The sequence below is a fragment of the Nomascus leucogenys genome, chromosome 1a (genome assembly GCF_006542625.1).
Source record: "Nomascus leucogenys isolate Asia chromosome 1a, Asia_NLE_v1, whole genome shotgun sequence".
NCBI classification, from domain to species: Eukaryota; Metazoa; Chordata; class Mammalia; order Primates; family Hylobatidae; genus Nomascus; species Nomascus leucogenys.
The window spans coordinates 71531167-71543700 of record NC_044381.1 but is presented as its reverse complement, the minus strand read 5'-3'; the positions used below and the strand labels follow the sequence as shown (position 1 = coordinate 71543700).

The 12534-nt window shown below is 43.0% G+C and overlaps 1 protein-coding gene across 7 annotated transcripts in view; it reads right to left on the bottom strand.

Moving 5' to 3' along the window:
• The window catches only part of SAMD4A (sterile alpha motif domain containing 4A), a 231921-nt gene that overhangs the window by 85280 nt on the left and 134107 nt on the right, over window positions 1–12534 (bottom strand). For all 7 annotated transcript variants that reach the window (XM_030810793.1, XM_030810828.1, XM_030810805.1 and 4 more), the window contains exon 3: window positions 6293–6811. In XM_030810793.1, the coding sequence (XP_030666653.1) occupies window positions 6293–6811 (519 nt within the window). The remainder of the gene's footprint in view (window positions 1–6292; window positions 6812–12534) is intronic.

Below are 12534 nucleotides of genomic sequence, written 5' to 3'. Positions count from 1 at the left end.
TTTTTTTTTTTTTTTTTTTTTTTTTTGAGACAGAGCCTTATTCTGTCACCCAGACTGAAGTGCAGTGGTGTGATCTCGGGTCACTGCAACCTCCACCTCTCAGGCTCAAATGATCCTCCCTCCTCAGCTTCCTGAGTAGCTGGGACTATAGACACACACCACCACACCCAGCTAATTTTTTTATTTTGTATAGATATGTGGTTTCACCATGTTGCCCAGGCTGAGCTTATGCGATCCACCTGCCTCGGCCTCCCAAAGTGCTGGGATTACAGTGAGCCACTGCACCCGGCCTCTATCACCTATTTAATGCCTTCTAAACATCACTTTTCTCCATCTCAGTGCTCCAACATCTCAACATAAACATACATCCAAAATCTAGCATGTGGCCAGTTTGTCTCCCTCTTACCTCCAATCTCTTTGGAGTCATTAACTTTTTTTATCCCTTAAATACCTACCATGTGCTAAGTGCTCTCAGTTTTACCTCTGTTATCCCTCTTTGATAAATCCAGTGGTCAATCCTTGGTCTTCATCTCATTAGCCTATCTGTAACATTTTACTCAGTTGATCACTCTTCTCTCCTGGAAACATTTTCTTCATGTGCCTTGTAAGGCACACACACTTGAGTTTTCTCCAACCTCAAGGGTTTCTCCTTAGTTTCTTTTACTACTTCCCCTGCTTTTCTCCAGCTTTCACGTTGAGGTGCCCAGGCCTGGGGGCCTTTGCCTTCTTTATCTACAGTCTCTGGCTTTTCTCTCTGCCAGTCTCTGGCAATTTCATTTAGTCCTAGCATTAAATACCACCCATGTGCTGCTAACTCCCAAATGTCTATTTTAGACCACTTCTCTCTCCCAAACTGCACACTCATATATCCCACTGCCTACTCAGTATCTCCAACAGACATGCCAAACTCATCATATATGACACTGAACTCCCGAGTTACTCCAAATCCTACTCTACCTGATAAAGACTTTCCCTGTCTCAACTGATAGCAACACCCAGTTGCCTAGGCAAAAAGCACTGGAGTCCTCCTTCAATCCTCTCCTTCACACCCTTCATTTATTCTGTCAGGAAATCCTGTTGGCTCTATTTTCAAAATATATCTAGAGCCTGACTGCTTCTCACCCCTCTACCGTAGCCATCCTGGTTTGAGCCATCTTCTCTTGCCTGGATTACTGCAACAGCCTCTTAACTGGTTTTCCTGTTTCTGTCCTTGCCCTATCTATTCTTAAGACAGCAGCCAAAGAGAACCTTTAAAACGTGAGTTGGATCATGTCACTTTTCTGTTGGAAATCCTCCAATAGCTTTCTGGTTTATTGAGAGCAAAAGTCCAAGTCCTTGCAATGACCTACAATGCCCATTCTGTCTCCAGCCTCTCCGACCACTGTCTACCTCATTCAATCCCTTTCAGACACCAGCCTTCTTGTTTTTTCCCCTAGCAAGTCAGCCTTCCTGTTTTTCCCCTAGCAAGTCAGGCACTGTTTTGTCTTGGGATCTTTGCTCCAGCTTTATCTCTGCTTGGAATACTCTGCTCCAGATGCCTACTTGGCTAATTCCCACTCCTTCAACTCTCTGCTCACACCCCACTTTCTCAATGGGGTCTACCCTGACCACCCTGTTTCATGGTCTAGTCACCTCACTACGTAGGCCTAATCCTACCCTTGTTCTTATTTCCACATCACCTATCATCTTCTACCACACATATACTTTATATACTACAATTTGTACACACTAGACTGCCAGTGCCCCGAGGGAAGGCAGCTTTGTCTTACCCACTGATGCATCTCAAGTGCCTTGAGCAGGGAAGACACAACAGTAGGCACTCAATAAACATTTTCTAGGTGAATGAAAAAATAAGTAGATCAATAATGTATGTCAGGCTGGGTGTGGTGGCTCATATCTATTCCCAGCACTTTGGGAGGCTTACGCAGGAGGACTGTTTGAGCCCAGGAGTTTGAGACCAGCCTGGGCAACACAGGGAGACCCTGTCTCCACAAAAAATACAAAAATTATCTGGGTGTGGTGGTGCATGCCTGTGGTCCCAGATACTCAAGAGGCTGAGGTGGGAGGATTGCCTGAGTCCAGGAGGTTGAGGCTGCTGGGAGCCATGATTACACTACTGTACTCCAGCCTGGGCAACATAGCAAGATCTTGTCTCAAAAAAAAGAATATGTCCATATCAATACTGAATCCTAATCCTAATAATTCCACGTAGGAACATATCTAGTATCCATTCCTTCTGCTCCATACGTGCTCCTATCCTAATGATACTTTTATTACTTCAAAACTTTGAAACTTGCTGACTCTGCACTTGTCAGATGCCACTCACCTGGTTTGCTCACAATCCATTTCCCCATACAGCATGTCACTCCTATGCCTAGGGTGTCAATGCTTGGCCTCTTCGGGGCACTTCCCTCAGCCTACTTTTACCACCTGCCTTCACTACCTCTCCCTTTGTGAGCCTGTCCTTCCTCTTCACTGTCCTCCATCTTGCCTGTACACTGTAACCCCCTTCCCTTTGCTCTCAGTGCATATTCCTAGCCAGGGGCCTCCTCCCCTCCAGATTCTCCTTCCTCTTTCCATCTCAGCTCACTTTCCATTTCCCCTGCAAAAGCTTGTTTTTTCTTTTCTGTTTTTTTGTTTGTTTGTTTGTTTTTTGAGACAGAGTCTTGCTCTGTCACCCAGGCTAGAGTGCAGTGACACGATCACAGCTCACTGCAACCACCTCATCAGACTAATATGTTTTTTTTTTAAGAGATGGAGTCTAGCTATGTTGTTCAGACTGTTGTTGAATTTCTGGCCTCAAGCGATCCTCCCACGTTGGCCTCCCAAAGTGTTGGGATTACAGGCGTGAGCCACTGCACCTGGTCCAAAGGCTTTCTTGACCCTCCAGTTCACAAGGATCTCTCCATTCTGTACATTCACAGCACTTACAGGATAGGCCTACATTCAACTGGCACTTCATCCTATATGCCTTGTGGCAGCTCTTAGAGTATTATTTTACTGCACTTTCATATAACTCATGAATTATTATATGAAATTTCTATGGATGACAAGTCCAGCAAAAAGGAATATTTAATTTTTAATTGTGATACTGATTCATATATCATATCTCTCCAATTACAGGCTCCTTGGAAGTGTGAACAGGGTCTTCAGCTTCCTGGTATTTCCCATGGACTTACACGCAGTGCTAGGCACACAGAAGATGGACAGGAAGCATTTGCGGGTAGTTGAATGATTGGGAATCCATACAGGGAAGAAGCCACAAATGCTAAGGCATTCTGTTGAAGGCACAATGACTGAGGAATAAAATAGCAGTGGAATAAACCAAGGTTAAAAACAAAAACAAAAACTAAGGAGGTGGCTTTCTGGTTACCTTTCATTCACCATCATTAATGTGGCTGATAATTTGAAAATGTGTAGTACTAATTGATTTCTGTTTTTAACATCATATTGTCTTATGCAGATTGTTTTTCCACTTTGAAAGAGGTAAGAAATGTAGCTCTTCAGTGCAGTAGAAGAAGCCTTAAGTCCAATCCAATTTCTATTGCAGTGGAATGGCCAAAAATCACAGCATATTCAAGGCCCCTTAGAATACTCTGCATGGCTCTGGGCTCAGGGTAAGGTGCTTATGTCAGGCGCCCATCAGAACTGAAAATGAGGGCAAAGACTCTGCATATCAGTGTTAACACTTAGCTCCTCACCGTCTTTCCCAGTTTCTTTCATTTATTCATCTAACAGGTACCCCTGGAGTGCTTACTGTTGCTGCTCTAACCAGGCTGGGCATTTACATAATCTTATTTACCTTCACTACGGCCCTCAAAGGTAGATATTGTGAATGTTCCAGTTTTACAAGTGGGCACCTTGATCGGAGAGGTTAAATTACTTGGCCAAGCTGTAGTTAGCAAATTGCACGCCTGGGATTTGGACCTAGGAGGCGTTGATGCCTAAGTCTTTGTTCTTCCAGTGAGCAAGTGACCCAAAGGCTTGCAGTTTTGACTCACACAATTGAACCACCATAGGCAATACAGAGGAGTACAGCAATGACATTCACATTTTCTTAAAGAGATATTATTGACATATAAGTGTTGATATGGTCATGAGTGTCTGAATGAAACTTTCTGGAGGGGAGATCTGAGCTCTTTGATCTTCTCTGATGCTCTGGAAGAGGGCTCCGATGCCTGCCTTCTTCCAGAGGTATGTCGGCTAGTCATCTGATTAAGCCTCCAAGTCCTTTTCACTCAAGTATTACATAGGGGTTCAGAGGTCAGTAAGGCCATGACAGTCATCTACAAATTTTCTACCCTCTATGGGGCTGGCTGGGTGGCCACAGCCAGAAGTAAGTGCTTGATGACTACAACCTGATAACCATCTTAAATATACTAAATGTCAAGACCTGATCCTGAATGTATAAATCAGTAGATAGAAATATATAATGACCTAAGACTAATTTTGAGACAAATGGCATAAAACTCAACCATTTAAAATACAAAAGACCAAGTTTTAAGAGGGCAGGCAGCTTAGAGGTTGCATCTCTCCCAGCTATTAAAGAGTTTTGTAACAATTACTAGATTCTGTTGCCGATGCAGGAAACTTACACCAAGAGACTGTCATCTGCCTGCATGTCATCACTCCTTATCATACAGAGACGAGTAAACTGTTCCTGCTAGACTACAGTCTGTGAACGACAGTGTCATCAGAACCTCTTATATAATAAATTAAGATGCAGTAATCACCTAATTCCCATAATGTGCGAGTTAACCATATCTACATGGAAAAGCAGAAAAAAGAATTTTTAAAAATCCCATGTTGTAGCAATATCAATGCAGTATCTTCAGTGTTTGCTTGGTTATTCCACTGAGGTACTGTTTCAGTTCATGTAGCTATAATTCAACAATCCTACCTATTTGAGAAAGTCATTTAAAGAGGCCTGGTAACCAAAGATCCAAGTGAACAGATGCCAAGAAGGCATCACTGCCAATTCTTTTTCTTTTTTTTTTCTTCTGAGACTCACTCTGTTGCCCAGGCTGAAGTGCAGTGGCACAATCTCATCTCACTGCAACCTCTGCCTCTTGGGTTCAAGTGATTCCTTAATCTCAGCCTCCCGAGTAGCTGGGATTACAAGCATACACCACCATGTCCAGCTAATTTTTGTATTTTTTGGTAGAGATAGGGTTTCACCATGTTGGCCAGGCTGGTCTTGAATTCCTGACCTCAAGTGATCTGCCCACCTAGGCCTCCCAAAGTGGTGGGATCACAGGCCTGAGTCTCTGTGCTGGGGCCCCAATTATTAATCCTCTCATATCTTTTAACTGGGGGTTCCTGCATGAAGACAGGCACATCAGGTCTAATTGCAAAAGCATTCCTTCAAGAAAGTTATCTTGGCACTGCCACTGCATTCACAGACAGGTGCAAACTAGCATTAAAGAACACTGTTTGAAGACAGGGTGCACTTCCACACCGCTACTTTATATAGGCAACAATGGTGTGTTTGTCAACTTTGCTCTGCCTCAGTGGGGAGACACAGAGAGGACTCCCAGCCCCAGTGCCCAGCTCAGGGTGCAATACTTTGCTTTAGTGGTCAAAAGAGCAGAGGGCTGTCCTCCGCTCTCCCCACCCACAAAGCTTCCTGACCTGCCTCTCCTAAGGTGTTGGACTGAGCGAGAGGAAGTCCATGGCATTCTCACCAGGCCACAGCACACAGCAGCATTCTCAGTTAGCAAACCTGCTCCCACTGGTCAGGAAAAAAGTGCCCCAACAATTGGGGATTAAAACCAGAAAATGCAAAGGGTGGAAACATTCCAGGGTGAAATTTAAGAAAAAAAAAAAAAAAAAAGAAAGAAAAGAAAGAATGAGGAAAAAAAAGAAATAAAGAAAAAGCACAAAGCCCATGAGGCTGCCTGGTTAACCATGGGTTAGAATTAGGTTTAGAGAATCACACAGTAATTCAGTGTCTCGGCAAATCCAAAACCCCAGGGTGAAAGACATGGGTGAAATGCATTTCTGTTTGTGGAAACGGGAAATTTCCTTCTTTCATTTATTCTCTATTTATTTTTGGTCTGTTTATAACCCAAATTTGGACCATCAGTCACTTTTACCTTCCCAGTATTTTCATCTTTGCAGAGTCAAAGAGCAACAAATATGAGGTCCAAAGGACCTTTCCCACAGCCAATTACAATCAGTCCTTCTCTCCCAGGGTCACAGGGTGCATGGAGCAGACACTGTCAGCAGGACATGCCACATACACAGCAAATCGCCAAACCAGACTAAGTTAAAGGGCTTCCAGGGAACTTACTTGTACTTGTGCTGGTTCCAATCGTATTGATTGTGGTGGGGACAGATGAGGAGGAGTAGAGGGGCACGTGGCCATTCTCACACCCCATGCTTTTGTCCTGCCAGTTGGAGGCATTGATGCAAATCCCAGAATCCCGAGAGTTCTGCCACCCATTGAGCTTGTCATCGGAGTTCTGTCTTTGGTGATAGTAGTGTGTCTGTCCATAATCCACAGAGTCTGAGCGGCCTCGGTTCTGGCCACCAAAGCTGGTCGATGTGCGGTCCTCTAAGTGATTCAGCCACATGGCTAAAGCACTACGGTCTTCCAAGGAAGTGGCTGGATGTATCAAAGCATAGGACAGCAGCTGCCTGCTCTCCTCAATGTGCTGGTTGTGTTCAATAGAGTGAGCCAGGATTTTGGGCAGCAGTTTCATATATTCTGCTTTTGCGTCGAGGTTTCCTGGCTTCAGCAAAGGCAGATGAGTTAACAGGAGGGAAATCACTTTATCCTTGGATTCCTGTTGCCATTGGTTAATGATTCCTGAAAAGGGAAATATACAGGGCAAATAAGCAAATACACCCACAATGACTGTAAACAGATACTCTAAAGAGAATTTTTATGGATTAGGGTCCCAATCTACATAGCCTGGCTATATTTTCTCAAAAGAGCCTGTGCATCAGATTGGTTAACTGACCCCAGGTTTTCAAGGGCCAGAGGCTCCAATGAAACACAGATAAAACATTCTTAGATATTGAGTACTCAATCAAATTCTCATTCGTGTTTCCAAAAAAGCTACAACTACTTTGGTACAATCAAATACAATGTACAGCTCTGTTTTCTTTCTGAGAAAGGTCTAGCCTACTCCCTGATAGACAGGGGGCTAAAACTAAGAAGCTCTCCAGAGAAAAGCGAGTATGAACAAAGGTCCCATTCCAGAGTCCTGGGGATGAGGCTGCTTCACCTCTCCCAGACATCTCCCCCAGACATCTGTTGAAAGTGATTTAAATCCTGGCAAAGGCATTCGTGTGAAATTGGAAAAACTTCCTAGATGGAGAAATTTGTCAGGGAAAAAAAGAGCTCCCCTCATCTCTGTGCAGTAAGACTGCACCTTTCTCATGAGAAGCTAACTCAGAACGACTATGGGCTCAAAGCTAGAATATGCAACGGACCCAAGACTTGGCTCCTGAGGCACCTCTAATCACTGTTTTGATTTATGTAGAGATCAGCTTGTTTTTATTGTGGTAAAATACACAAAACCTTGACCATTTTAATCATATTTAAGTGGATGTTCAGCAGCATTAGGAACATTCACAGGCTGGGGGTGGTGGCTTACGCCTGTAATCCCAGCACTTTGGGAGGCTGAGCCAGGAGGATCGCTTGAGCCCAGGAGTTAGAGACCAACTTAGGCAACAATGAGACCTCATCTCTACAAATAATTAAAAAAGAAATAGCCACGTGTGATGGTATGTGCCTGTAGATCCAGCTACTCTGGAGGCTGAGGTGGGAGGACTGCTTGAGCTTTGGAGGTTGAGGCTATAGTGAGCTGTGACTGCACCACTGTACCCTGGGGCTTGGGTGACAGAGGAGACCTGGTCTCAAAAAAAAAAAAAAAAAAAGTTCACCGTTTCACAGTGGTGTGCAACTATCACTACCATCCATCTCTAGAACCCTTTCATCTTCTCAAACTGAAACTCTAAGTACCCTAGGTACCACAGGGAAGTAGAATCATACAGCGCTTGTCCTTTTCGGACTGCCTTACTTCACTGAGCATAATGTCCTCAAGTTTCAAGCTCTGGGAAGATCTGTTTTTAACACACTCAGAAGGATCCTTTCTGTCCCCTCTCACTCAAAACACGAACAACGCACTTTGCCTTGATTAGCCTTTGAGAAATAGCCTGTCTTGGGATTGACAGTTATTCACAGGCTCTGGGCCAGAGGAAAGAAAGCTCATTTTCAGAGAAGTCATTCCTGACACCTGGAGATCTCAACACTGGCCCACTGATGACCCTACAAGGGCTAGGCCTGGACAGTCCTGCAGGCTTTTATGCCATATCTGGAGGGTTGGAAGGGGTTTCTGGAATTTAGCAGAAGGGCTTAGCAATTCTAGCTAGGTGCAAACATAACAAAACAAGCCCAGTTACCACTGTTGACCATAAGCTACAAATGCATCAGCCTGCACTGCAAGGCCTCTCAAGACTACAAGAAAGAATATTTCAAGAAAAATACCAGCAAAAAGAGAGGCACGGTATATAATGAAAGAGCATGAGCTTTGGAGTCAGGCAAAGCTGGGCACAAATCCCAGACACGCCATTTAATTTGTGGTAGAACCTTGGTAAGTTACTTAACTTCTCTGAGCCCCAAACACCTTATCAAGAGTGGTACAAATAGCATCTGCCCCTCCATGTGCTGTGGGATTAAATAATGTAAAGTAGCAAAAGGGCCGGTCAAGTACTTGATGATGGAGGTAATTCCTTCAGCTTGTCTCTGCATAGCTGGACTCATGTTAGAGCAATGCAGGTGGTTTGGGATACCAAGTTTTAAAAAACAATATAGAGAAACCAGAGATGACCCAAGAGAAGTCATTAAAAATGATCAAGGAGGGAGAAAGTCAAAAGGTGAAAAGAAAATGGGTTTACTGTGCTTACAACAATATGAAGAGATGCTTGACTCACTTCAAGTGGGGATTTCATAAGGAGATGCCAAAGAGTCAACTATTTGAAGTAGAAGGCTCCAAACCGAAGCACAAGAGATTAAGATAGGACGTGGAGAAGAACAGAATTGCCAGAATAATGAAAGACTCAGAATCACCAAGGAAGGCTTTAGAATCTCTGCCCTGGGGGTCTGAATAACAGAGTGAGATGATCTTGAGGAGCACTGTCCGACAGTAATAAAACATAAGCCACATATGGTATTCTAAACTTTCTAGCAGCCATATTAAAGGAGAGACAAACAGGTAATGTACATTTTAATGATATATTTTATTTAAATAATCAAATTATCACTTCATTATCAATTATCATTAATAATTTCATAAAATTATTAATGAGCCATTTTTCCTTTTTTTGAATTAAGTCTTAAAAATCTTTTAAAAGTCCTAAAATGTCAATGTATTTTATCATGGACAGTACATCTCAACTTGGACCAGCTACAGCTGAAGAGCTTAGAAGCCTTATGTGGCTGGTGACTACTGAGCTGGTGAGCACAGGGCTGGAGACATTCAGATGGGGAAGGCTGGCAGGAGGGCACAGATGACCTCAGCAAGTCCCTCCCAGCTCCCTGACTCTATATTTAGCTAACTGCCACCTGACACAAGACAACTCTCACACATTCCACTAGGTATAGCCTCCCTTTTAAAGTAGCGCTGAGAGGCGAAGAAAATTCCAATTCTAACTTTCTCCTCAATTCATCTTCAGCAAATACCAGGCATGTTTTAAATGATGAATGTGCTTAGCATGAAGATAAAATCTATTCATTAAGCCCAAGAGGCACTGAAAAGAAGCAAAAGGGGCCAAGAAGCAAAAGGGGTTATGTTGTAAGCCTACTGTAATCAGAGGTGGCTAGCATACAACCTTGAAAATGTACATTTAAAGATAAAAATTAGGAATGACTTCTAATAAAAAATTCATGAGGCTGAGGAACTCCCTAGCTTTCTGCTAGGTCATTTCCCTGTTTGGATATTCTACCCTTCCACAAAAGGTCGACCTAAAAAAAAAAAATCAGCAATAAAAACAAAACATAAATAGGAGTCGTAGTACAAACGAAACATGTTATCTCCATGTAACCGCTCTCTGCCATGGATTAACCTGGGATTCAGAGGAAGAACAAGCATAGCAAAGAGGAAGGAAAACGAGAGGCCGCTGGCCCCGGTCCCTTTATCCTCAGGACAGGGCTTGGATGGTGGGACCAGGAAGACAAGTATTGCTTTTGTTTACTACCACTGGGAACATAGAAATCAGATTGCTCTCTGAGGGCTAACTACACCTACTGGATCAAACTATTTCTGCTACCACTCCAGCTGCCACTGCTGACAGCCAACAGTATTGAATGTTTTCGAAGTGCCAGGCACTCTTCTAAGCCCTGTGCATTTAATTACTCACTTAATCCTCCCGAGAAGCTCATGAGGTAGGTCCTATTACTAGCCTTCTTTTACAGATGAAGGCACAGGGGCACAGATGGACCAAGTTACTTGCCCCCGACCCCCTGCTAGTGAAGTGGCAGAATGGAGGTAGGCAAATTCGATATTAGATACATAATGGCTGTCCTGCTACAACAGCGTGGCCATAAGCCAAATATATTGATATTTATAACATAATTAGATGTTCTATAGATATATGACATAGAATTACATATAAATGCATATAAATATGTAATAGTTATAAACATTATATAAATGTATTAATAGAGTACATGGATCATCAGAGTTGGTGAGCAACAGAAGTATAATAAAAAGGAATTACACAGACAATGTAAGTTATACCGATTGTGGTTTAAAATATGTTAACCATTTATTTGCCACACCTCTCTTTGAAAGGTAGAGCCTAATTCCCTTCCTTCTGAGTGCAAGTTGGGTTCAGTGAGTCACTTTCAGTAAATAGAATGTAGGGGAAATGGCAGCATGTGACTTTATGGATTAGGTTCTAAAAGGCATTATGGCCTCCCCTTGCTGTCTCCGAGTACTCACTCTGGGGAAAGCCAGCTGCTGTGTTGTGACATCATGCAAGCCATCCAATGGGGAGGTCCTTGTAGTGAGGAACCGAGGCCTCGTGCCAATACCCAGCACCGAGTTGCCAGCCATATGAGGGAACCATCTTGGAAGCAGATCTCCTAGCCCAGGTAAGCCTTTGGACAACTGCAGCCCACATACCATTTTGAGGAATCCTAAGCCAGAATCTCTCATATTTCTGACCCACAGAAACTGTGTAACATGTTTATTGTTTTAAGCTGCTAAGTTAATTAATACACTATCCAACTGTCCCTCTAGGTAAAAGGAAGTTTTAGCCACTTGGTTTTGAATACATCAGTCTTTCTGGCAAAGCCATTCCCATTCTGGCATGGACCCATGAAGTTCCTGTTGCCACTAAATATTTCCCTTCCTCAGCCCCCCTGTCCTGATTATCCACTCACAAAACAACCTTTGGACCATGATTTAGCTCCCCAGCTACCCTCAGGGAGAGAATGAACTGATCATAGAGACTTGAGGTATTTCCAAAATCTGTGATAATGATTTTTCAAGGCAACTTAATACATAATTTCTGATTATGATTTGGCTTCCTGTGGAGGCCTGCCGACAAGGACAATGTGTGCTGATTATATGGACTTTGAGTACGTCTGGTCTCTCTGATGATGGCTCCTCGTGGCAAATTAACCAGCCAGCATTGCAGTGTCTACCTCCCTGCTTTCTAGTTAGCACGAGTCAGTCTTTCAGGAGAGTATCCCCAGGGTGCTGACAAGCATGAACATCTCTACCTTCAAATGGAAGCCAGACCCTACATGCAGGGACTTGGTCATACTGGCTAGATCCTGTCCAACTGCCCACTGGCCTTTGTGGCATCCACACTACCTTCCAGAGAGCAAAGAATCTTTGCTGAGATTTGTATTTAACAAATTCTCCTCCCTGGGGAAGATGCAGGAATCCTCAGAATTTTCAATTAATTGATCACTTCTGAGATTCAGGCTCTACCATTACTCACCCCAATATCACCTGATTCAGGACACAGTGGAAAACTTAAGTGCAAGAACTTCAAGGTTTGATGATATCAGCTCACCTCTACTATGTTTTCTGAGTATTTTGTTATTTCTCTGTATAAGGAGCAGAGATGTAACAGTTCTATTACATGGATGTTTAATGTGGATAAAAGTTAATGATTTATAATTTGTAAACCAGTGACATAGGAGTAGTAAAAAAAATTAGAAGAGCTATAATTAAAGACCATGAGGATTAGGAAACTGTCCCAATGATTTTTGGAGTGACAAAGAGTGTGTTTAAATACCAAGTCTGGTATTATTACTACACAATGGTATGTCAATGCTTAAGGGCTCTAGTTGTTAGTAAATTACCCTTAAATTGCTATTTTATTATACCCTTGTTTTCAGTTTAATAACATTTGCCATAAAAGGGTTTCTCACAAGCGCATTTAGGCAATTTGCTCATGCAAGAAATGGCTAGGAATTAAATGCACACACAGAAGAAGTACTGGTGAAATAAATGTGCTAAAAGGCAGGAATACTGGTGGGTTTTGCATGGTCAAAGGCTCCTTGGAAGA